General features: G+C 53.8%; 1 protein-coding gene across 4 annotated transcripts in view; it reads right to left on the reverse strand.

Annotated features, from left to right (window-relative positions):
• Positions 1–26,759, reverse strand: part of rapsn (receptor-associated protein of the synapse, 43kD) — a 129,759-nt gene that overhangs the window by 40,944 nt on the left and 62,056 nt on the right. For 2 of the 4 annotated variants that reach the window (XM_078220312.1, XM_078220309.1), the window contains 2 exons: positions 21,525–21,578; positions 20,240–20,439 (listed from right to left, as the gene is read on the reverse strand). In XM_078220312.1, coding sequence (XP_078076438.1) covers positions 20,240–20,439; positions 21,525–21,578 — 254 coding nt within the window. The remainder of the gene's footprint in view (positions 1–20,239; positions 20,440–21,524; positions 21,579–26,759) is intronic. The other 2 variants (XM_078220311.1, XM_078220310.1) reach the window with 1 other exon arrangement.

Genomic DNA, 26,759 nt, shown 5'->3' on the forward strand with positions numbered 1-26,759 from the left:
CCTTCTGCCAGTAAAGCAATCTCTCAGACCTGGCCTTCTGACAGTGCAGTACTCCCTCAATATTGGCCTTGTGACAGTGCAGCACTGCCTCAGTACTGGCCTTCTGGCTGTGCAAAATTCCCTCAGTCCTGGCCTTCTGACAGTGCGGCACTCCCTCAGTAGTGGCCTTCTGACAGTGCGGCACTCCCTCACTACTGTCCTTCTGGCAGTGCGGCACTCCCTCAGTACTGACCCTCTGACAGTGCAGCACTCCCTCACTACTGTCCTTCTGACAGTGCGGCACTCCCTCAGTACTGGCCTTCTGACAGTGCAGCACTCCCTCAGTAGTGGCCTTCTGACAGTGCAGCACTCCCTCAGTAGTGGCCTTCTGACAGTGCAGCAATCCCCCAGTACTGGCCTTCTGACCGTGCAGCACTCCCTCAGTACTGGCCTCCTGACAGTGCAGCACTCTCTCAGCACTGGCCTTCTGACAGTGCAGCACTCCCTCAGTACTGACCCTCTGACAGTGCAACACTCTTTCAGTACGGGCCTTCTGACAGTGCAACACTCTTTCAGTACGGGCCTTCTGACAGTGCAACACTCTTTCAGTACGGGCCTTCTGACAGTGCAGCACTCCCTTAATACTGGCCTTCTGACAGTGCACCACTCTCTCAGAACTGGCCTTCTGACGTTGCAGCACTCCTCGGTCGTGGCCATGTGACAGTGCAGCACTCCCTCAGTCCTGGCCTTCTGACATTGCAGCACTCCCTCACTACTGGTCTTTCTGAAGTGCAGCACTCCCTCAGTACTGGCTTTTTGACACTGCTGCACTCCCTCACTACTGGATTTTTGAAGTGCGGCACTCTCTCAGTACTTGCCGACTGACAGTGCAACACTCCCTCAATACTGGCCTTCTGACAGTGCAGCACTCCCTCAGTACTGGCCTTCTGACAGTGCAGCACTCCCTCACTACTGGCCTTCTGACAGTGCAGCACTCCCTCAGTATTGGCCTCCTGACACTGCAGCACTCTCACAGTACTGGCCTTCAGACAGGGCAACACTCCCTGAGTACTGGACTTCCGACAGTGCAGCAGTCACTCAGTACTGCCCTTCTGACAGTGCAACACTCCGTCAGTACTGTCCTCCTGACAGTGTAGCACTCACTCAGTACTGTCCTTCTGACAGTGCAGCACTCCCTCAGTACTGTCCTCCTGACATTGCAGCACTCACTCAGTACTGTCCTCCTGACAGTGCAGCACTCACTCAGTACTGTCCTTCTGACAGTGCAGCACTCACTCAGTACTGTCCTCCTGACAGTGCAGCACTCACTCAGTACTGTCCTTCTGACAGTGCAGCACTCACTCAGTACTGTCCTTCTGACAGTGCAACACTCCGTCAGTACTGTCCTCCTGACATTGCAGCACTCACTCAGTACTGTCCTCCTGACATTGCAGCACTCACTCAGTACTGTCCTCCTGACAGTGCAGCACTCACTCAGTACTGTCCTTCTGACAGTGCAGCACTCACTCAGTACTGTCCTCCTGACAGTGCAGCACTCACTCAGTACTGTCCTTCTGACAGTGCAACACTCCGTCAGTACTGTCCTTCTGACAGTGCAGCAGTCCCTCAGTAATCGCCCACTGACAGTGCAGCACTCACTCAGGACTGGCCTCTGAAAGTGCAGCACTCCCTCAGTACTGGGATGTCTGAAGTGCAGCATTGCCTCAGTACTGGCCTACTGACAGTGCAAGACTCTCTCACTGCTGGCTTCGTGACAGTGCAGCACTCTCTCAGACCTGGCCTTCTGCCAGTAAAGCAATCTCTCAGACCTGGCCTTCTGACAGTGCAGTACTCCCTCAATATTGGCCTTGTGACAGTGCAGCACTCCCTCAGTACTGGCCTTCTGGCTGTGCAAAATTCCCTCAGTACTGGCCTTCTGACAGTGCGGCACTCCCTCAGTAGTGGCCTTCTGACAGTGCGGCACTCCCTCACTACTGTCCTTCTGGCAGTGCGGCACTCCCTCAGTACTGACCCTCTGACAGTGCAGCACTCCCTCACTACTGTCCTTCTGACAGTGCGGCACTCCCTCACTACTGGCCTTCTGACAGTGCAACACTCCCTCAGTAGTGGCCTTCTGACAGTGCAGCAATCCCTCAGTAGTGGCCTTCTGACAGTGCAGCAATCCCTCAGTACTGGCCTTCTGACAGTGCAGCACTCCCTCAGTAGTGGCCTTCTGACAGTGCAGCAATCCCTCAGTAGTGGCCTTCTGACAGTGCAGCAATCCCTCAGTAGTGGCCTTCTGACAGTGCAGCAATCCCTCAGTAGTGGCCTTCTGACAGTGCAGCAATCCCTCAGTAGTGGCCTTCTGACAGTGCAGCAATCCCTCAGTAGTGGCCTTCTGACAGTGCAGCAATCCCTCAGTAGTGGCCTTCTGACAGTGCAGCAATCCCTCAGTACTGGCCTTCTGACCGTGCAGCACTCCCTCAGTACTGGCCTCCTGACAGTGCAGCACTCTCTCAGCACTGGCCTTCTGACAGTGCAACACTCTTTCAGTACGGGCCTTCTGACAGTGCAGCACTCCCTCAGTAGTGGCCTTCTGACAGTGCAGCACTCCCTCAGTAGTGGCCTTCTGACAGTGCAGCACTCCCTCAGTACTGGCCTCCTGACAGTGCAGCACTCTCTCAGCACTGGCCTTCTGACAGTGCAACACTCTTTCAGTACGGGCCTTCTGACAGTGCAGCACTCCCTTAATACTGGCCTTCTGACAGTGCACCACTCTCTCAGAACTGGCCTTCTGACGTTGCAGCACTCCCTCAGTCCTGGCCTTCTGACATTGCAGCACTCCCTCACTACTGGTCTTTCTGAAGTGCAGCACTCCCTCAGTACTGGCTTTTTGACACTGCTGCACTCCCTCACTACTGGATTTTTGAAGTGCGGCACTCTCTCAGTACTTGCCGACTGACAGTGCAACACTCCCTCAATACTGGCCTTCTGACAGTGCAGCACTCCCTCAGTACTGGCCTTCTGACAGTGCAGCACTCCCTCAGTACTGGCCTTCTGACATTGCAGCCCTCCCTCACTACTGGTCTTTCTGAAGTGCAGCACTCCCTCAGTACTGGCCTTTTGACAGGGCAACACTCCCTCAGTACTGGCCTTTTGACAGTGCAGCACTCCCTCAGTACTGGCCTTCTATCAGTGCAGCACTCCCTCAGTATTGGCCTTCTGACAGTGCAGCACTCACTCAGCACTGGCCTTCAGACAGTGCAGCTCTCCCTTGGTACTGGCCTTCTGACACTGCAGCACTCCCTCAATACTGGCCATCTGACAGCGCAGCACTCCCTCAGTACGGGCCTTCTGAAGCTGCAGCACTCCCTCAGTACTGGCGTTTCCCAAGTGCAGCACTCCCTAAGTATGGGCCTTCTGACAGTGCAACATTTACACAGTACTGGCCTTCTGACAGTGTCGCACTCCCTCAGGACCGGTATCCTGACAGTGTAGCACTGCCTCACTACTGGCCTTCTGACAGTGCAGCACTGTCTCAGTACAGGCCTTCTGACAGTGCAGCACTGTCTCAGTACAGGCCTTCTGACAGTGCAGCACTGTCTCAGTACAGGCCTTCTGACATTGCAGCACTCCCTTAGTACTGGCCTTCTGACATTGCAGCATTCTTTCAGTCCTGGTCTTCTGACAGTGCAGGACTCCCTCAGCACTGGCCTTCTGACACTGCAGCACTCCCTCAGTACTGGGCTTCAGACACTGCAGCACTCACTCAGTATTGGCCTTCAGACACTGCAGCACTCTCGCAGCACTGGCCTCCTGACACTGCAGCACTCACTCAGTTCTGGACTTCCGACAGTGCAGCAGTCACTCAGTAAAGGCCATCTGACGGTGCATCAGTCCCTCAGTTCTGGCCTTCTGACAGGGCAGCACTTCCTCAGTACTGGCCTTCAGACAGTGCAGCACTCGCTCAATACTGGCCTTTCTGAAGTGCAGCACTCGCTCAATACTGGCCTTTCTGAAGTGCAGCACTCGCTCAGTACGGGCCTTCCGATAGTGCAGCACTCTTTCACTCCTGGCCTTCTGACTGTGCAGCACTCCCTCAGTACTGGCCTTGTGACAGTGCAGCGCTGGCTCAGTACTGGCCTTCTGACAGTGCAGCACTCCCTCAGTACTGGCCTTCGGCCATTGCAGCACTCCCTCAGTAGTGGCCATCTGACAGTGCAGCACTCCCTCAGTACTGGCCTTCTGACAGTGCAGCATTCCCTCAGTACCGGCCTTCAGACAGTGCAGCACTCCCTCAGTACTGACCTTATAACAGTGCAGCAATCACTCAGTACTGGCCTTCTGACAGTGCAGCACTCCCTCAGTACTGGCCTTATAACAGTGCAGCAATCACTCAGTACTGGCCTTGTGACAGTGCAGCGCTGGCTCAGTACTGGCCTTCTGACAGTGCAGCGCTGGCTCAGTACTGGCCTTCTGACAGTGCAACACTCCCTCAGTACTGGCCTTCTGACAGTGCAGCACTCCCTCAGTACTGGCCTTCTGACAGTGCAGCACTCCCTCAGTACTGGCCTTCTGACAGTGCAACACTCCCTCAGTACTGGCCTTATAACAGCGCAGCAATCACTCTGTACTGGCCTACTGATAGTGCAGCGCTGCCTCAGTACTGGCCTTCTGACAGTGAGGCACTCCCTCAGTACTGACCCACTGACAGTCCAGCAGCCGCTCAGTACTGGCCTTCTGACAGTGCAGCACTCGCTCAGTACTGTCCTCCTGACAGTGCAACACTCCGTCAGTACTGTCCTTCTGACAGTGCAGCAGTCCCTCAGTAATCGCCCACTGACAGTGCAGCACTCACTCAGGACTGGCCTCTGAAAGTGCAGCACTCCCTCAGTACTGGGATGTCTGAAGTGCAGCATTGCCTCAGTACTGGCCTACTGACAGTGCAAGACTCTCTCACTGCTGGCTTCGTGACAGTGCAGCACTCTCTCAGACCTGGCCTTCTGCCAGTAAAGCACTCTCTCAAACCTGGCCTTCTGACAGTGCAGTACTCCCTCAATATTGGCCTTGTGACAGTGCAGCACTGCCTCAGTACTGGCCTTCTGGCTGTGCAAAATTCCCTCAGTCCTGGCCTTCTGACAGTGCGGCACTCCCTCACTACTGTCCTTCTGGCAGTGCGGCACTCCCTCAGTACTGACCCTCTGACAGTGCAGCACTCCCTCACTACTGTCCTTCTGACAGTGCGGCACTCCCTCAGTACTGGCCTTCTGACAGTGCAGCACTCCCTCAGTAGTGGCCTTCTGACAGTGCAGCAATCCCTCAGTACTGGCCTTCTGACCGTGCAGCACTCCCTCAGTACTGGCCTCCTGACAGTGCAGCACTCTCTCAGCACTGGCCTTCTGACAGTGCAACACTCTTTCAGTACGGGCCTTCTGACAGTGCAGCACTCCCTTAATACTGGCCTTCTGACAGTGCACCACTCTCTCAGAACTGGCCTTCTGACGTTGCAGCACTCCTCGGTCGTGGCCATGTGACAGTGCAGCACTCCCTCAGTCCTGGCCTTCTGACAGTGCAGCAGTCCCTCAGTACTGTCCTCCTGACAGTGCAGCACTCACTCAGTACTGTCCTTCTGACAGTGCAACACTCCGTCAGTACTGTCCTCCTGACAGTGCAGCAGTCCCTCAGTACTGTCCTCCTGACAGTGCAGCACTCACTCAGTACTGTCCTTCTGACAGTGCAACACTCCGTCAGTACTGTCCTCCTGACAGTGCAGCACTCACTCAGTACTGTCCTTCTGACAGTGCAACACTCCGTCAGTACTGTCCTCCTGACATTGCAGCACTCACTCAGTACTGTCCTCCTGACAGTGCAGCACTCACTCAGTACTGTCCTTCTGACAGTGCAACACTCCGTCAGTACTGTCCTTCTGACAGTGCAGCAGTCCCTCAGTAATCGCCCACTGACAGTGCAGCACTCACTCAGGACTGGCCTCTGAAAGTGCAGCACTCCCTCAGTACTGGGATGTCTGAAGTGCAGCATTGCCTCAGTACTGGCCTACTGACAGTGCAAGACTCTCTCACTGCTGGCTTCGTGACAGTGCAGCACTCTCTCAGACCTGGCCTTCTGCCAGTAAAGCAATCTCTCAGACCTGGCCTTCTGACAGTGCAGTACTCCCTCAATATTGGCCTTGTGACAGTGCAGCACTGCCTCAGTACTGGCCTTCTGGCTGTGCAAAATTCCCTCAGTCCTGGCCTTCTGACAGTGCGGCACTCCCTCAGTAGTGGCCTTCTGACAGTGCGGCACTCCCTCACTACTGTCCTTCTGGCAGTGCGGCACTCCCTCAGTACTGACCCTCTGACAGTGCAGCACTCCCTCACTACTGTCCTTCTGACAGTGCGGCACTCCCTCAGTACTGGCCTTCTGACAGTGCAGCACTCCCTCAGTAGTGGCCTTCTGACAGTGCAGCACTCCCTCAGTAGTGGCCTTCTGACAGTGCAGCAATCCCCCAGTACTGGCCTTCTGACCGTGCAGCACTCCCTCAGTACTGGCCTCCTGACAGTGCAGCACTCTCTCAGCACTGGCCTTCTGACAGTGCAGCACTCCCTCAGTACTGACCCTCTGACAGTGCAACACTCTTTCAGTACGGGCCTTCTGACAGTGCAACACTCTTTCAGTACGGGCCTTCTGACAGTGCAGCACTCCCTTAATACTGGCCTTCTGACAGTGCACCACTCTCTCAGAACTGGCCTTCTGACGTTGCAGCACTCCTCGGTCGTGGCCATGTGACAGTGCAGCACTCCCTCAGTCCTGGCCTTCTGACATTGCAGCACTCCCTCACTACTGGTCTTTCTGAAGTGCAGCACTCCCTCAGTACTGGCTTTTTGACACTGCTGCACTCCCTCACTACTGGATTTTTGAAGTGCGGCACTCTCTCAGTACTTGCCGACTGACAGTGCAACACTCCCTCAATACTGGCCTTCTGACAGTGCAGCACTCCCTCAGTACTGGCCTTCTGACAGTGCAGCACTCCCTCAATACTGGCCTTCTGACAGTGCAGCACTCCCTCAGTATTGGCCTCCTGACACTGCAGCACTCTCGCAGTACTGGCCTTCAGACAGGGCAACACTCCCTGAGTACTGGACTTCCGACAGTGCAGCAGTCACTCAGTACTGCCCTTCTGACAGTGCAACACTCCGTCAGTACTGTCCTCCTGACAGTGTAGCACTCACTCAGTACTGTCCTTCTGACAGTGCAGCACTCCCTCAGTACTGTCCTCCTGACATTGCAGCACTCACTCAGTACTGTCCTCCTGACATTGCAGCACTCACTCAGTACTGTCCTCCTGACAGTGCAGCACTCACTCAGTACTGTCCTTCTGACAGTGCAGCACTCACTCAGTACTGTCCTCCTGACAGTGCAGCACTCACTCAGTACTGTCCTTCTGACAGTGCAGCACTCACTCAGTACTGTCCTTCTGACAGTGCAACACTCCGTCAGTACTGTCCTCCTGACATTGCAGCACTCACTCAGTACTGTCCTCCTGACATTGCAGCACTCACTCAGTACTGTCCTCCTGACAGTGCAGCACTCACTCAGTACTGTCCTTCTGACAGTGCAGCACTCACTCAGTACTGTCCTCCTGACAGTGCAGCACTCACTCAGTACTGTCCTTCTGACAGTGCAACACTCCGTCAGTACTGTCCTTCTGACAGTGCAGCAGTCCCTCAGTAATCGCCCACTGACAGTGCAGCACTCACTCAGGACTGGCCTCTGAAAGTGCAGCACTCCCTCAGTACTGGGATGTCTGAAGTGCAGCATTGCCTCAGTACTGGCCTACTGACAGTGCAAGACTCTCTCACTGCTGGCTTCGTGACAGTGCAGCACTCTCTCAGACCTGGCCTTCTGCCAGTAAAGCAATCTCTCAGACCTGGCCTTCTGACAGTGCAGTACTCCCTCAATATTGGCCTTGTGACAGTGCAGCACTCCCTCAGTACTGGCCTTCTGGCTGTGCAAAATTCCCTCAGTACTGGCCTTCTGACAGTGCGGCACTCCCTCAGTAGTGGCCTTCTGACAGTGCGGCACTCCCTCACTACTGTCCTTCTGGCAGTGCGGCACTCCCTCAGTACTGACCCTCTGACAGTGCAGCACTCCCTCACTACTGTCCTTCTGACAGTGCGGCACTCCCTCACTACTGGCCTTCTGACAGTGCAACACTCCCTCAGTAGTGGCCTTCTGACAGTGCAGCAATCCCTCAGTAGTGGCCTTCTGACAGTGCAGCAATCCCTCAGTACTGGCCTTCTGACAGTGCAGCACTCCCTCAGTAGTGGCCTTCTGACAGTGCAGCACTCCCTCAGTAGTGGCCTTCTGACAGTGCAGCAATCCCTCAGTACTGGCCTTCTGACAGTGCAGCAATCCCTCAGTAGTGGCCTTCTGACAGTGCAGCAATCCCTCAGTAGTGGCCTTCTGACAGTGCAGCAATCCCTCAGTAGTGGCCTTCTGACAGTGCAGCAATCCCTCAGTAGTGGCCTTCTGACAGTGCAGCAATCCCTCAGTAGTGGCCTTCTGACAGTGCAGCAATCCCTCAGTAGTGGCCTTCTGACAGTGCAGCAATCCCTCAGTACTGGCCTTCTGACCGTGCAGCACTCCCTCAGTACTGGCCTCCTGACAGTGCAGCACTCTCTCAGCACTGGCCTTCTGACAGTGCAACACTCTTTCAGTACGGGCCTTCTGACAGTGCAGCACTCCCTCAGTAGTGGCCTTCTGACAGTGCAGCACTCCCTCAGTAGTGGCCTTCTGACAGTGCAGCACTCCCTCAGTACTGGCCTCCTGACAGTGCAGCACTCTCTCAGCACTGGCCTTCTGACAGTGCAACACTCTTTCAGTACGGGCCTTCTGACAGTGCAGCACTCCCTTAATACTGGCCTTCTGACAGTGCACCACTCTCTCAGAACTGGCCTTCTGACGTTGCAGCACTCCTCGGTCGTGGCCATGTGACAGTGCAGCACTCCCTCAGTCCTGGCCTTCTGACATTGCAGCACTCCCTCACTACTGGTCTTTCTGAAGTGCAGCACTCCCTCAGTACTGGCTTTTTGACACTGCTGCACTCCCTCACTACTGGATTTTTGAAGTGCGGCACTCTCTCAGTACTTGCCGACTGACAGTGCAACACTCCCTCAATACTGGCCTTCTGACAGTGCAGCACTCCCTCAGTACTGGCCTTCTGACAGTGCAGCACTCCCTCAGTACTGGCCTTCTGACATTGCAGCCCTCCCTCACTACTGGTCTTTCTGAAGTGCAGCACTCCCTCAGTACTGGCCTTTTGACAGGGCAACACTCCCTCAGTACTGGCCTTTTGACAGTGCAGCACTCCCTCAGTACTGGCCTTCTATCAGTGCAGCACTCCCTCAGTATTGGCCTTCTGACAGTGCAGCACTCACTCAGCACTGGCCTTCAGACAGTGCAGCTCTCCCTTGGTACTGGCCTTCTGACACTGCAGCACTCCCTCAATACTGGCCATCTGACAGCGCAGCACTCCCTCAGTACGGGCCTTCTGAAGCTGCAGCACTCCCTCAGTACTGGCGTTTCCCAAGTGCAGCACTCCCTAAGTATGGGCCTTCTGACAGTGCAACATTTACACAGTACTGGCCTTCTGACAGTGTCGCACTCCCTCAGGACCGGTATCCTGACAGTGTAGCACTGCCTCACTACTGGCCTTCTGACAGTGCAGCACTGTCTCAGTACAGGCCTTCTGACAGTGCAGCACTGTCTCAGTACAGGCCTTCTGACAGTGCAGCACTGTCTCAGTACAGGCCTTCTGACATTGCAGCACTCCCTTAGTACTGGCCTTCTGACATTGCAGCATTCTTTCAGTCCTGGTCTTCTGACAGTGCAGGACTCCCTCAGCACTGGCCTTCTGACACTGCAGCACTCCCTCAGTACTGGGCTTCAGACACTGCAGCACTCACTCAGTATTGGCCTTCAGACACTGCAGCACTCTCGCAGCACTGGCCTCCTGACACTGCAGCACTCACTCAGTTCTGGACTTCCGACAGTGCAGCAGTCACTCAGTAAAGGCCATCTGACGGTGCATCAGTCCCTCAGTTCTGGCCTTCTGACAGGGCAGCACTTCCTCAGTACTGGCCTTCAGACAGTGCAGCACTCGCTCAATACTGGCCTTTCTGAAGTGCAGCACTCGCTCAATACTGGCCTTTCTGAAGTGCAGCACTCGCTCAGTACGGGCCTTCCGATAGTGCAGCACTCTTTCACTCCTGGCCTTCTGACTGTGCAGCACTCCCTCAGTACTGGCCTTGTGACAGTGCAGCGCTGGCTCAGTACTGGCCTTCTGACAGTGCAGCACTCCCTCAGTACTGGCCTTCGGCCATTGCAGCACTCCCTCAGTAGTGGCCATCTGACAGTGCAGCACTCCCTCAGTACTGGCCTTCTGACAGTGCAGCATTCCCTCAGTACCGGCCTTCAGACAGTGCAGCACTCCCTCAGTACTGACCTTATAACAGTGCAGCAATCACTCAGTACTGGCCTTCTGACAGTGCAGCACTCCCTCAGTACTGGCCTTATAACAGTGCAGCAATCACTCAGTACTGGCCTTGTGACAGTGCAGCGCTGGCTCAGTACTGGCCTTCTGACAGTGCAGCGCTGGCTCAGTACTGGCCTTCTGACAGTGCAGCACTCCCTCAGTACTGGCCTTCTGACAGTGCAGCACTCCCTCAGTACTGGCCTTCTGACAGTGCAGCACTCCCTCAGTACTGGCCTTCTGACAGTGCAACACTCCCTCAGTACTGGCCTTATAACAGCGCAGCAATCACTCTGTACTGGCCTACTGATAGTGCAGCGCTGCCTCAGTACTGGCCTTCTGACAGTGAGGCACTCCCTCAGTACTGACCCACTGACAGTCCAGCAGCCGCTCAGTACTGGCCTTCTGACAGTGCAGCACTCGCTCAGTACTGTCCTCCTGACAGTGCAACACTCCGTCAGTACTGTCCTTCTGACAGTGCAGCAGTCCCTCAGTAATCGCCCACTGACAGTGCAGCACTCACTCAGGACTGGCCTCTGAAAGTGCAGCACTCCCTCAGTACTGGGATGTCTGAAGTGCAGCATTGCCTCAGTACTGGCCTACTGACAGTGCAAGACTCTCTCACTGCTGGCTTCGTGACAGTGCAGCACTCTCTCAGACCTGGCCTTCTGCCAGTAAAGCACTCTCTCAAACCTGGCCTTCTGACAGTGCAGTACTCCCTCAATATTGGCCTTGTGACAGTGCAGCACTGCCTCAGTACTGGCCTTCTGGCTGTGCAAAATTCCCTCAGTCCTGGCCTTCTGACAGTGCGGCACTCCCTCACTACTGTCCTTCTGGCAGTGCGGCACTCCCTCAGTACTGACCCTCTGACAGTGCAGCACTCCCTCACTACTGTCCTTCTGACAGTGCGGCACTCCCTCAGTACTGGCCTTCTGACAGTGCAGCACTCCCTCAGTAGTGGCCTTCTGACAGTGCAGCAATCCCTCAGTACTGGCCTTCTGACCGTGCAGCACTCCCTCAGTACTGGCCTCCTGACAGTGCAGCACTCTCTCAGCACTGGCCTTCTGACAGTGCAACACTCTTTCAGTACGGGCCTTCTGACAGTGCAGCACTCCCTTAATACTGACCTTCTGACAGTGCACCACTCTCTCAGAACTGGCCTTCTGACGTTGCAGCACTCCTCGGTCGTGGCCATGTGACAGTGCAGCACTCCCTCAGTCCTGGCCTTCTGACATTGCAGCACTCCCTCACTACTGGTCTTTCTGAAGTGCAGCACTCCCTCAGTACTGGCTTTTTGACACTGCTGCACTCCCTCACTACTGGATTTTTGAAGTGCGGCACTCTCTCAGTACTTGCCGACTGACAGTGCAACACTCCCTCAATACTGGCCTTCTGACAGTGCAGCACTCCTTCAGTACTGGCCTTCTGACAGTGCAGCACTCCTTCAGTACTGGCCTTGTGACAGTGCAACACTCCTACAGTTACGGCCTTCTGTCAGTGCAGCACTCCTACAGTTACGGCCTTCTGACAGTGCAGCACTACCTCAGTACGGGCCTTCTGACAGTGCAGCACTACCTCAGTACGGGCCTTCTGAAGGTGCAGCATTCCCTCCGTACTCGCCTTCAGACAGTGCAGCACTGCCTCAGTATGGGCCTTCTGACAGTGCAGCACTCCCTCACTAATGGACTTTCTGAAGTGCGGCACTCTCTCAACACTTGCCTTCTGACAGTGCAGCACTCCCTCAGTACCAGCCTTCTGACAGTGCTGCATTCCATCAGTACTGGTCTTCTGACAGTGCAGCACTCCCTCAGTACCAGCCTTCTGACAGTGCTGCATTCCATCAGTACTGGTCTTCTGACAGTGCTGCATTCCCTCAGTACCAGCCTTCTGACAGTGCAGCACTCCCCTCAGTACTGGTCTTCTGACAGTGCAGCACTCCCTCAGTACTGGTCTTCTGACAGTGCTGCATTCCCTCAGTACTGGTCTTCTGACAGTGCAGCACTCCCTCAGTACTGGTCTTCTGACAGTGCTGCACTCCCTCAGTACTGGTCTTCTGACAGTGCAGCACTCCCTCAGTACCAGCCTTCTGACAGTGCAGCACTCCCTCAGTACTGGTCTTCTGACAGTGCAGCACTCCCTCAGTACTGGTCTTCTGACAGTGCAGCATTCCCTCAGTACTGGTCTTCTGACAGTGCAGCATTCCCTCAGTACTGGTCTTCTGACAGTGCAGCATTCCCTCAGTACTGGTATTCTGACAGTGCAGCACTCCCTCAGTACTGGTCTTCTGACAGTGCAGCACTCCCTCAGTACTGGTCTTCTGACAGTGCAGCATTCCCTCAGTACTGGTCTTCTGACAGTGCTGCACTCCCTCAGTACTGGTCTTCTGACAGTGCAGCACTCCCTCAGTACTGGTCTTCTGACAGTGCAGCACTCCCTCAGTACCAGCCTTCTGACAGTGCTGCATTCCATCAGTACTGGTCTTCTGACAGTGCTGCATTCCCTCAGTACCAGCCTTCTGACAGTGCAGCACTCCCTCAGTACCAGCCTTCTGACAGTGCTGCATTCCATCAGTACTGGTCTTCTGACAGTGCTGCATTCCCTCAGTACCAGCCTTCTGACAGTGCAGCACTCCCTCAGTACTGGTCTTCTGACAGTGCTGCATTCCCTCAGTACTGGCCTTCTGACAGTGCAGCACTCCCTCAGTACTGGTCTTCTGACAGTGCAGCATTCCCTCAGTACTGGTCTTCTGACAGTGCTTCATTCCCTCAGTACTGGTCTTCTGACAGTGCTGCATTCCCTCAGTACTGGTCTTCTGACAGTGCAGCATTCCCTCAGTACTGGTCTTCTGACAGTGCTGCATTCCCTCAGTACTGGTCTTCTGACAGTGCAGCATTCCCTCAGTACTGGTCTTCTGACAGTGCTTCATTCCCTCAGTACTGGTCTTCTGACAGTGCTGCATTCCCTCAGTACTGGTCTTCTGACAGTGCTGCATTCCCTCAGTACTGGTCTTCTGACAGTGCTTCATTCCCTCAGTACTGGTCTTCTGACAGTGCAGCACTCCCTCAGTACTGGTCTTCTGACAGTGCTGCATTCCCTCAGTACTGGTCTTCTGACAGTGCTTCATTCCCTCAGTACCGACCTTCTGACAGTGCAGCACTTTCTCAGTACTTGCCGCTGACAGTGTAGCACCCCCTCAGTAATGGGTTTCTGACAGGGCATCTCTCCCTCAGTATTGACTCTCTTACAGTGCAGCATCCACTCAGTACTGATCCTATGACAGCAAACCCTCCGTACATATCCTTTCTCTGACTGTGCAAATCTCCCCCAATACAGATCCTCTGACTGTACAGCTCTCTCTCCGTACTGACGCTCTGACAATGCCACAGTCTCTCCATGAAGACCCCCAGTATTGACGCTCCGGCAGTTCAGCACTCGCTCAGTTCTGACCCTCTGACAGTGCGTCTCCCCCTCAGCATTGATTCTCCAACATTACAACACTCACGCAATACTGACTCTCTGACCACGCAGCATCGTTCAATACTGACTCTCTGACAGTGCAGCTCTCCCTCAGCACTGATCAAAGAACAAAGAACAGTACAGCACAGGAACAGGCCCTTCGGCCCTCCAAGCCTGCACCGATCATGATGCCTGCCTAAACTCAAACAGTATGCACTTACAGAGTCCGTATCCTTCCATTTCCATCCTATTCATGTATTCATCTCGTTGCCCCTTAAATGCCGCTTTCGTACCTGCTCCCACCACCTCCCGAAACAGCGCGTTCCTGACATTCATCACCCTCTGTGTGAAAAGCTTGCCTCGCACATCTCCTCTCAACTTTTTCCTATGCACCTATGTCCTCTAGTACTTGACTTTTCTACCCCAGAATCTTTTCTGACTATCCACTCTGTCCATGTCACTCATAATCTTGTAGACATCTGTTTATCCAACCTCTCCTCATAGCTAATACCCTCCAGACCAGACAACATGGTGGTAAACCTCTTCTGTACCCTCTCCAAAGCATCCATATCCTTCTGGTAGCGTGGCGACCAGAATTGTACATAATATTCTCAATGAAGCCTAACTAAGGCTCTGTACAGCTGCAGTATGACCTGCCAATTTTTATACTCAGTGTCCTGACCGATGAAGGCAAACATGCCGTATGCTTTCTTGACTACCTTACCCACCTGCATTGCCACTTTCAGTGATTGGTGGACATGTATACCCAGATCTCTCTGCTTGTTAATACTCCTGAGGGTTCTATCATTTACTGTATAATTCCTACCTACATTGAACCTTCAAAGTTCATTATCTCACACTTGTTTGTATTAAACTCAGCAGCCGGAAATTTTGACTCTGACCGTGCAGCACTCGCTCAGTACTGACCCTCCGACTGTGCAGCACCGGCTTAGTAATGATTCTCTGACAGTGCTCCACTCCCTCAGTACTGACCACCTGACCGTGCAGCGCTCCCTCAGTACTGACCATCTGACAGTGCAGCGCTCCCTCAGTACTGACCCTCTGATAGTGCAGCGCTCCCTCAGTACTGACCCTCTGATAGTGCAGCACGCCCTCAGTACTGACCCTCTGATAGTGCAGCGCTCCCTCAGTACTGACCATCTGACAGTGCAGCGCTCCCTCAGTACTGACCCTCTGATAGTGCAGCGCTCCTTCAGTACTGACCCTCTGATAGTGCAGCGCTCCTTCAGTACTGACCACCTGACCGTGCAGCGCTCCCTCAGTACTGACCATCTGACAGTGCAGCGCTCCTTCAGTACTGACCCTCTGACAATGCAACACGCCCTCAGTACTGACACTCTTGACAGTGTAGCTTCCTCAGAACTGACCCTTTGACACTGCAGTGCTCCCTCATTACAGACTGCCTGACAGTGCAGCACTTCCTCAGTACTGCCTCTCTGACAGTGCCGCACGCCCTCAGCACTGATCCTCCGATAATCCTGCAGTGCTGTCCCTCTGACCATGCAGCACCCTCTCAGTGCTGACCATCTGACTGTGCAGCGCTCCCTCAGTACTGACCCTCTGACAGTGCAGCACTCCCTCAGTACTGACCCTCTGATAGTGCAGCACTCCCTCAGTACTGACCCTCTGACAGTGCAGCACTCCCTCAGTACTGACCCTCTGATAGTGCAGCATTCCCTCAGTACTGACCCTCTGATAGTGCAGCATTCCCTCAGGACTGACACGCTGACAGTGCAGCTCTCCCTAAATACTGTAGTGAAATATGTGCTGAACACACAGTTGCACTCTGGATTGCATGGCCAGGCATATAATAGCTGAGTAAGAAGTCTCACAACACCAGGTTAAAGTCCAGCAGGTATATTTGGTGGCACAAGCCACTAGCTTTCGGAGCGCTGCCCCTTCATCAGGTGAATGGGAGTTCTGTTCACAAACAGGGAAAGGCACAAACTCAATTAGCAAAATAATGGTTGGAATGCGAGTCTTTACAGGTAATCAAGTCTTAAAGGTACAGACAATGTGAGTGGAGAGAGCGTTAAGCACAGGTTAAAGAGATGTGTATTGTCTCCAGCCAGGACAGTTAGTGAGATTTTGCAAGTCCAGGCAAGTCGTGGGGGTTACAGATAGTGTGACATGAACCCAAGATCCAGGTTGAGGCCGTCCTCATGTGTGCGGAACTTGGCTTTCAGTCTCTGCTCAGCGACTCTGCGCTGTTGTGTGTCGTGAAGGCCGCCTTGGAGAACGCTTACTCGAAGATCAGACGCCGAATGCTGCTCGTGACTGCTGAAGTGTTCCCCAACAGGAAGAGAACACTCTTGCCTGGTGATTGTCGAGCGGTGTTCATTCATCCATTGTCGTAGCGTCTGCATGGTCTCCCCAATGTACCATGCCTCGGGACATCCTTTCCTGCAGCGTATCAGATAGACAACGTTGGCCGAGTTGCAAGTGTATGTGCCGTGTACCTGGCGATGGTGTTCTCATGTCGATGATCCGGCACGTCTTGCAGAGGTTGCTGTGGCAGGGTTGTGTGGTGTCATGGTCACTGTTCTCCTGAAGGCTGAGTAGTTTGCTGCGGACAATGGTCTGTTTGAGGTTATGCAGTTGTTTGAAGGCAAGAAGTGGGGGTGTGGGGATGGCCTTGGCGAGATGTTCGTCTTCATCAATGACATGTTGAAGGCCCCGGAGAAGATGTCATAGCTTCTCCAATCCGGGGAAGTACTGGACAACGAAAGGTATTCTGTCCGCCGTGTCCCGTGTTTGTCTGCTGAGGAGGTCAGTGCGGTTTTTTGCTGTGGCGCGTCAGAACTGTTGATCGATGAGTCGAGCGCCATATCCTGTTCTTATGAGGGCATCTTTCAGCGTCTGGAGGTGTCTGTTGCGATCCTCCTCATCCGAGCAGATCCTGTGTATACGGAGGGCTTGTCCGTAGGGGATGGCTTCTTTAACGTGTTTAGGGTGGAAGCTGGAGAAGTGGAGCATCGTGAGGTTATCCGTGGGCTTGCGGTACAGTGAGGTGCTGAGGTGACCGTCCTTAATGGAGATGCGTGTGTCCAAGAATGCAACCGATTCCGGAGAGTAGTCCATGGTGAGTCTGATGGTGGGATGGAACTTGTTGATGTCATCATATAGTTGTTTCAGTGATTGCTCACCATAGAACAAAGAACAAAGAACAATACAGCACAGGAACAGGCCCTCCAAGCCCGCGCCGCTCCCTGGTCCAAACTAGGCCATTCTTTTGTATCCCTCCATTCCCACTCCGTTCATGTGGCTGTCTAGATAAGTCTTAAACGTTCCCAGTGTGTCCGCCTCCACCACCTTGCCCGGCAGCGCATTCCAGGCCCCCACCACCCTCTGCGTAAAATACGTCCTTCTGATATCCGTGTTAAACCTCTCCCCCCCGCCCTCACCTTGAACCTATGACCCCTCGTGAACGTCACCACCGACCTGGGGAAAAGCTTCCCACCGTTCACCCTATCTATGCCTTTCATAATTTTATACACCTCTATTAAGTCTCCCCTCATCCTCCGTCTTTCCAGGGAGAACAACCCCAGTTTACCCAATCTCTCCTCATAACTAAGCCCCTCCATACCAGGTAACATCCTGGTAAACCTCCTCTGTACTCTCTCCAAAGCCTCCACGTCCTTCTGGTAGTGTGGCGACCAGAACTGGACGCAGTATTCCAGATGCGGCCGAACCAACGTTCTATACATCTGCAACATCAGACCCCAACTTTTATACTCTATGCCCCGTCCTATAAAGGCAAGCATGCCATATGCCTTCTTCACCACCTTCTCCACCTGTGACGTCACTTTCAAGGATCTGTGGACTTGCACACCCAGGTCCCTCTGCGTATCTACACCCTTTATGGTTCTGCCATTTATCATATAGCTCCTCCCTACATTATTTCTACCAAAATGCATCACTTCGCATTTATCAGGATTAAACTCCATCTGCCATTTCTTTGCCCAAATTTCCAGCCTTGAGTCCAAAGGAAGACCATGAGTCCAAAGGAAGAAAATGTCATCGATGTATCTAGTGTATAGCATTGGTTGAAGGTCCTGTGCGGTGAAGAGATCTTGTTCGAACCTGTGCATGAGGATGTTGGCATATTGAGGTGCGAATTTGGTCCCCATGGCTGTTCCGTGTGTCTGGATGAAGAACTGGTTGTTGAAGGTGAAGACATTGTGGTCCAGGATGAAGCAGATGAGTTGTAAAATTGCATCTGGAGATTGCAATCTGGAGATTCGGACAGAGTACCTTTCATCGTCCAGTACTTCCCTGGAGCGGAGAAACTATGACATCTTCTCCGGAGCCTTCAACATGTCATGAATGAAGACGAACATCTCGCCAAGGCCATCCCCACACCCCCACTTCTTGCCTTCAAACAACTGCACAACCTCAAACAGACCATTGTCCGCAGCAAACTACCCAGCCTTCAGGAGAACAGTGACCATGACACCACACAATCCTGCCACAGCAACCTCTGCAAGGTGTGCCGGATCATTGACACGGATGCCATCATCTCACATGAGAACACCATCCATCAGGTACACGGTACATACACTTGCAACTCGGCCAACCTTGTCCACCTGATACGCTGCAGGAAAGGATGTCCCGAGGCATGGTACATTGGGGAGACCATGCAGACGCTACGACAACAGATGAATGAACACTGCTCGACAATCACCAGACAAGAGTGTGTATACTGTGTGTATACTTGCAGGGAGGTTTGCTAGTGTTATTGGGGGGCGTTTAAACTAGATTTGCAGGGGGATGGGAACCAGAGTGCCAGAGCAGATAGTGGAGCAGGGGTAAAAAGACAGGTTCGTTCAAGCAAAATCACAAATGGAAGGGTAGAGTGTGGTGGAAATAACCTTTTGAGGTGTGTCTATTTCAATGCCAGGAGTATTGTGGGGAAGGCAGATGAGCTGAAGGCGTGGATAGACACATGGAAATATGACATTATAGCCATTAGTGAAACTTGGCTACAGGAGGGGCAGGACTGGCAGCTCAATGTTCCGGAGTTTCAATGTTTCAGGCAGGATAGAGGCAGAGGGATAAAAGGTGGGGGGTGGCATTGTTGGTCAGGGAAAATGTTACAGCGGTATTCAGGCAGGATAGATTAGGGAGCTTGTCTACAGAGGCCCTATGGGTGGAGCTGAGAAACGGGAAACATTTAAGAAAAACTTGGACGGGTTCATGGATGAGAGGGATCATCATAGAAACCCTACAGTGCAGAAGGAGGCCATTCGGCCCATCGAGTCTGCACCGACCACAATCCCACCCAGGCCCTACCCCCATATCCCTACATATTTACCCGCTAATCCCTCTAACCTACGCATTTCAGGACTCTAAGGGGCAATTTTTTGGCATGGCCAATCAACCTAACCCGCACATCTTTGGACTGTGGGGGGCAACCGGAGCACCCGGAGGAAACCCACGCAGACACGAGGAGAATGTGCAAACTCCACACAGACAGTGACCCAAGCCGGGAATCGAACCCAGGTCCCTGGAGCTGTGAAGCAGCAGTGCTAACCACTGTTCTACCGTGCCGCCCAGGCACGGTGGAGGGATATGGTCCAAGTGCAGGTCAGTGGGACTAGGCAAAAAATGGCTCGGCACAGACAAGAAGGGCCAAAAGGCCTGTTTCTGAGCTGTAATTTTCTATGGTTCTATGGTTCTAAGAGTGTTCTCTTCCTGTTGGGGAACACTTCAGTGGTCACGAGCATTCGGCCTCTGATCTTTGAGTAAGCGTTCTCCAAGGCGGCCTTCACGATACACGACAACGCAGAGTCGCTGAGCAGAGACTGATAGCCAAGTTCCGCACACATGAGGACGGCCTCAACCTGGATCTTGGGTTCATGTCACACTATCTGTAACTCCCACGACTTGCCTGGGCTTGCAAAATCTCACTAACTGTCCTGGCTGGAGACAATACACATCTCTTTAACCTGTGCTTAACCCTCTCTCCACTTACATTGTCTGTACCTTTAAGACTTGATTACCTGTAAAGACCCGCATTCCAACCATTATTTTGTAAATTGAGTTTGTGTCTTTATATGCCCTGTTTGTGAATAGAACCTGATGAAGGGGCAGCGCTCCGAAAGCTAGTGGCTAGTGCTACCAAATAAACCTGTTGGACTTTAACCTGGTGTTGTGAGACTTCTTACTGTGTTCACCCCAGTCCAACGCCGGCATCTCCACATCATATAGTAGCTGAGACAGACATTACCAGGAGATTGTGACTTTTCTTACTTCAGGTGAAAGAGATGAGAACATGGCAGTGCCTGGAGCTGCGAGTTCTTATCTCCAATAGAATCTCCACACATCCCGCAGTATAACTCCATGTCTTCCAGACACTCGTGGAATTTCACAACATGTTCTCGCAGAAGTTGCTGGGAGCCCTTTGTTCGATAGATGGTCTCACGCAACCAGTGTGCCTTCAGCATGTACAACTGCACAGAGGGGGTACAGCAAACACAGACAATCACAGTGCCTATGGTATTGTCAACAAACAGCTCATGTATCTGCTGGAACAAATTCTTTTTTTAACTGTAACTTACACATGCTGGCTGAATTTCCCTCCTCCCTCCCTCCATTGTTTTAAAGGCTGGATATTTAAATAACCTCACAACTTTAATTTCCTGCACTCTCGTTCAGGCAGCCCGTCCCCTAGCTTTGTTTCCACTTTTTTTTAAGAGTAGAGGATTTAAATGACTTGACAGTTCTAATTCTCGTCTCCACCCTTTGAGAGCATTAATGCCTGTTTCAAAAATTAAGCCTCAAACTCTGGTATAAGGTAGAAAACTGAGCCCCTGAGTTCCAATAGCCCTGCAAAGTTCAACTGTCCCTCATGTGAGAGTTGTACTCTGTCCTTGCTCCAATGCCAAAAAATGGGATCTGCCCAAAATGGAGATGGGATTCCTGGATCCAGATCCAGCAGCAAGAGAAAGCAAGCGAAGTCATACACTCAGACACTCACAGACATCCCAGACTTACAGACATCCCAGACTCACAGACATCCCAGACTCACACTGTGTCACGTCCTGGAGAAAAGTATTGGGCATCATAGCATTCTGAGTATTGGTTGGATTTTCACAGAGCTATGGAGATCGTGCATCGTTCAAAACCCCCCCCTCCACACTCACCTCCAAACACATTCACCAGCCTCACTTCACCCCCCCTTCATCCCCACTCACCTGCCTCACCCGCCTTACCCCCCACTCACCGCAAAACCCACTCATCCGTCTTACCCCCTTCATCCCCAAACCCACTCACCCGCCTCACTCTCCCTTCATCCCCAAACTCAGTCACCCGCCTCACCTTTATTCCTCACTCACCCCACTTCAAACCCCTCCTCATCCCCAAACCCACTCAGCCAACTCACCCTTCACCCCTTTCCCACTCCACCTCACCTCCCCTTCATCCACAAACCCACTCACCCACCTCACCTCTCCCCTCACACATTCCACCTGACACCACTCAAACCCACTTACCTCGCTGCCCTCCCACCTGAGGCAACATTTACAGTGACTCCTACCTTGTTACCCACAGCATCAGCCACTTCCTCCACCTTCTCCATAATGGTTAGTGCCTAAAAAACAATGTAAATCCGGGAGTGAACCAGGGGTGAGAGAGACGGGAATGAACCAGGGGTGAGAGAGAGAGACGGGAGTGAACCAGGGGTGAGAGAGAGAGACGGGAGTGAACCAGGGGTGAGAGAGACGGGAATGAACCAGGGGTGAGAGAGACGGGAGTGAACCAGGGGTGAGAGAGAGAGACGGGAGTGAACCAGGGGTGAGAGAGATGGGAATGAACCAGGGGTGAGAGAGACGGGAGTGAACCAGGGGTGAGAGAGAGAGACGGGAGTGAACCAGGGGTGAGAGAGATGGGAATGAACCAGGGGTGAGAGAGACGGGAGTGAACCAGGGGTGAGAGAGACGGGAGTGAACCAGGGGTGAGAGAGACGGGAGTGAACCAGAAGTGAGAGAGACGGGAGTGAACCAGGGGGTGAGAGAGAGACGGGAATGAACCAGGGGTGAGAGAGATGGGAGTGAACCAGGGGTGAGAGAGACGGGAGTGAACCAGGGGTGAGACAGATGGGAGTGAACCAGGGGTGAGAGAGACGGGAGTGAACCAGGGGTGAGAGAGACGGGAGTGAACCAGGGGTGAGAGAGACGGGAGTGAACCAGGGGTGAGAGAGACGGGATTGAACCAGAAGTGAGAGAGACGGGAGTGAACCAGGGGGTGAGAGAGAGACGGGAATGAACCAGGGGTGAGAGAGATGGGAGTGAACCAGGGGTGAGAGAGACGGGAGTGAACCAGGGGTGAGACAGATGGGAGTGAACCAGGGGTGAGAGAGACGGGAGTGAACCAGGGGTGAGAGAGACGGGAGTGAACCAGGGGTGAGAGAGACGGGAGTGAACCAGGGGTGAGAGAGACGGGAGTGAACCAGGGGTGAGAGAGACGGGAGTGAACCAGAAGTGAGAGAGACGGGAGTGAACCAGGGGGTGAGAGAGAGACGGGAATGAACCAGGGGTGAGAGAGATGGGAGTGAACCAGGGGTGAGAGAGACGGGAGTGAACCAGTGGTGAGACAGATGGGAGTGAACCAGGGGTGAGAGAGACGGGAGTGAACCAGGGGTGAGAGAGACGGGAGTGAACCAGGGGTGAGAGAGACGGGAGTGAACCAGGGGTGAGAGAGACGGGAGTGAACCAGGGGTGAGAGAGACGGGAGTGAACCAGGAGTGAGAGAGACGGGAGTGAACCAGGAGTGAGAGAGACGGGAGTGAACCAGGGGTGAGAGAGACGGGAGTGAACCAGGAGTGAGAGAGACGGGAGTGAACCAGGAGTGAGAGAGACGGGAGTGAACCAGGAGTGAGAGAGACGGGAGTGAACCAGGAGTGAGAGAGACGGGAGTGAACCAGGGGTGAGAGAGAGAGACGGGAATGAACCAGGGGTGAGAGAGAGAGACGGGAGTGAACCAGGGGTGAGTGAGACAGGAGTGAACCAGGGGTGAGGGAGATGGGAGTGAACCAGGGGTGAGAGAGACGGGAGTGAACCAGGGGTGAGAGAGACGGGAGTGAACCAGGGGTGAGAGAGACGGGAGTGAACCAGAAGTGAGAGAGACGGGAGTGAACCAGGGGGTGAGAGAGAGACGGGAATGAACCAGGGGTGAGAGAGATGGGAGTGAACCAGGGGTGAGAGAGACGGGAGTGAACCAGGGGTGAGACAGATGGGAGTGAACCAGGGGTGAGAGAGACGGGAGTGAACCAGGGGTGAGAGAGACGGGAGTGAACCAGGGGTGAGAGAGACGGGAGTGAACCAGGGGTGAGAGAGACGGGATTGAACCAGAAGTGAGAGAGACGGGAGTGAACCAGGGGGTGAGAGAGAGACGGGAATGAACCAGGGGTGAGAGAGATGGGAGTGAACCAGGGGTGAGAGAGACGGGAGTGAACCAGGGGTGAGACAGATGGGAGTGAACCAGGGGTGAGAGAGACGGGAGTGAACCAGGGGTGAGAGAGACGGGAGTGAACCAGGGGTGAGAGAGACGGGAGTGAACCAGGGGTGAGAGAGACGGGAGTGAACCAGGGGTGAGAGAGACGGGAGTGAACCAGAAGTGAGAGAGACGGGAGTGAACCAGGGGGTGAGAGAGAGACGGGAATGAACCAGGGGTGAGAGAGATGGGAGTGAACCAGGGGTGAGAGAGACGGGAGTGAACCAGTGGTGAGACAGATGGGAGTGAACCAGGGGTGAGAGAGACGGGAGTGAACCAGGGGTGAGAGAGACGGGAGTGAACCAGGGGTGAGAGAGACGGGAGTGAACCAGGGGTGAGAGAGACGGGAGTGAACCAGGGGTGAGAGAGACGGGAGTGAACCAGGAGTGAGAGAGACGGGAGTGAACCAGGAGTGAGAGAGACGGGAGTGAACCAGGGGTGAGAGAGACGGGAGTGAACCAGGAGTGAGAGAGACGGGAGTGAACCAGGAGTGAGAGAGACGGGAGTGAACCAGGAGTGAGAGAGACGGGAGTGAACCAGGAGTGAGAGAGACGGGAGTGAACCAGGGGTGAGAGAGAGAGACGGGAATGAACCAGGGGTGAGAGAGAGAGACGGGAGTGAACCAGGGGTGAGTGAGACAGGAGTGAACCAGGGGTGAGGGAGATGGGAGTGAACCAGGGGTGAGAGAGACGGGGGTGAACCAGGGGTGAGAGAGAGAGACGGGAGTGAACCAGGGGGTGAGAGAGACGGGAGTGAACCAGGGGTGAGTGAGACGGGAGTGAACCAGGGGTGAGACAGATGGGAGTGAACCAGAAGTGAGAGAGATTGGAGTGAACCAGAAGTGAGACAGATGGGAGTGAACCAGGAGTGAGACAGATGGGAGTGAACCAGGAGTGAGAGAGATTGGAGTGAACCAGAAGTGAGACAGATGGGAGTGAACCAGGGGTGAGAGAGACGGGAGTGAACCAGGGGTGAGAGAGATGGGAGTGAACCAGGGGTGAGAGAGAGAGACAGGAGTGAACCAGGGGTGAGAGAGACGGGAGTGAACCAGGAGTGAGAGAGACGGGAGTGAACCAGGGGTGAGAGAGAGAGACGGGAGTGAACCAGGGGTGAGAGAGACGGGAGTGAACCAGGGGTGAGAGAGACGGGAGTGAACCAGGAGTGAGAGAGAGAGACGGGAGTGAACCAAGGGTGAGAGAGAGAGACGGGAGTGAACCAGGGGTGAGAGAGACGGGAGTGAACCAGGGGTGAGAGAGAGAGACGGGAGTGAACCAGGGGTGAGAGAGAGAGACGGGAGTGAACCAGGGGTGAGAGAGACGGGAGTGAACCAGGGGGTGAGAGAGACGGGAGTGAACCAGGAGTGAGGGAGAGAGACGGGAGTGAACCAGGGGTGAGAGAGAGAGACGGGAGTGAACCAGGGGTGAGAGAGAGAGACGGGAGTGAACCAGGGGTGAGAGAGAGAGACGGGAGTGAACCAGGGGGTGAGAGAGACGGGAGTGAACCAGGGGTGAGAGAGAGAGACGGGAGTGAACCAGGGGTGAGAGAGATGGGAGTGAACCAGGGGTGAGAGAGACGGGAGTGAACCAGGGGTGAGAGAGACGGGAGTGAACCAGGAGTGAGAGAGACGGGAGTGAACCAGGAGTGAGAGAGACGGGAGTGAACCAGGGGTGAGAGAGACGGGAATGAACCAGGGGTGAGAGAGAGAGACGGGAGTGAACCAGGGGTGAGAGAGACGGGAGTGAACCAGGGGTGAGAGAGACGGGAGTGAACCAGGGGTGAGAGAGACGGGAGTGAACCAGGGGTGAGAGAGACGGGAGTGAACCAGGGGTGAGAGAGACGGGAGTGAACCAGGAGTGAGAGAGACGGGAGTGAACCAGGGGTGTGAGAGAGAGACGGGAGTGAACCAGGGGTGAGAGAGAGAGACGGGAATGAACCAGGAGTGAGAGAGACGGGAGTGAACCAGGGGTGAGAGAGACGGGAGTGAACCAGGGGGTGAGAGAGACGGGAATGAACCAGGGGTGAGAGAGTTGGGAGTGAACCAGAAGTGAGAGAGTTGGGAGTGAACCAGGGGTGAGAGAGACGGGAGTGAACCAGAAGTGAGAGAGTTGGGAGTAAACCAGAAGTGAGAGAGACGGGAGTGAACCAGAAGTGAGAGAGACGGGAGTGAACCAGAAGTGAGAGAGTTGGGAGTAAACCAGAAGTGAGAGAGACGGGAGTGAACCAGAAGTGAGAGAGTTGGGAGTGAACCAGAAGTGAGAGAGTTGGGAGTAAACCAGGAGTGAGACACATGGAATGAACCAGGAGTGAGAGACACGGAGTGAACTAGGAGTTACATGCAGGTTGGAATATTCTCCTCCCAACAGTGCTGAGGTTCCTGGTTGGTGTGGGGTGGAGGTGTGGTGAATACGTCAGGATGAAAGAAATTGATTTCCCAATTGAGGGAAGTGTTGCCAGGAATTTCTGGCCCTGACTGTCCTGGTGTGAGAATGGCCAGAGAATCACAGAATTGTTACATAGAATGAGCATAGAATCCCTACAGTGCAGAAGGTGCACTGAGCCTGCACTGACAACACTTCCACCCAGGTCCTATCCCGTAACTCCGCATATTTACCCTGCTAATCCTCCTGACACAAAGGCTAATTTAGCATGGCCAATCAACATAACCCACACATCTTTGAACTGTGGGAGGAAACGGAGCAGCCGAAGAAACCCACGCAGACATGGGTAGAACATGAAAACTCTACACAGACAGTTTCCCAAGGCAAGGCTGGAATGAACCTGGTTCCCTGGCGCTGTGAGGCAGCAGTGCCAATGTAGAAAGAGACTATTTGGCCCATCATGTCTGTAATTTGCTCTCCAAGCCAGCATCATGACCTAGTGCCATTCTCCTGCCTTTTCCCCGTATCCTGACACATTTTTTTTTCAAATAATCATCTAATCTCCTCTTGGATGCCTCGATTGAACCTGCCTCCACCACGCTTCCGGGTAGTGCATTCCAGACCCCAACCACTCGCTGTGTGAAAAAGCTTATCTCACATCACATTTACTTCTTTTGCAACACACATTAAATCTTGATCCTTTTACGAGTGGGGTCAGTTTCTCCTTATCTACCCTGTCCATCCTCTTCACAAACATCTCTATCAGAATTTCTCTTCGCCTTCTACTCTTCAAGGAGAACAATCCCAATCTCTCCAATCTATCTAGCTGGGGAGTAGGTACAGACGAAATGTTAGGGGGAAGTTTTTCACACAGAGGGTGGTGGGCGAGTGGAATCGGCTGC

This window comes from Mustelus asterias, chromosome 9, assembly GCF_964213995.1.
Source record: "Mustelus asterias chromosome 9, sMusAst1.hap1.1, whole genome shotgun sequence".
Lineage (NCBI taxonomy): Eukaryota > Metazoa > Chordata > Chondrichthyes > Carcharhiniformes > Triakidae > Mustelus > Mustelus asterias.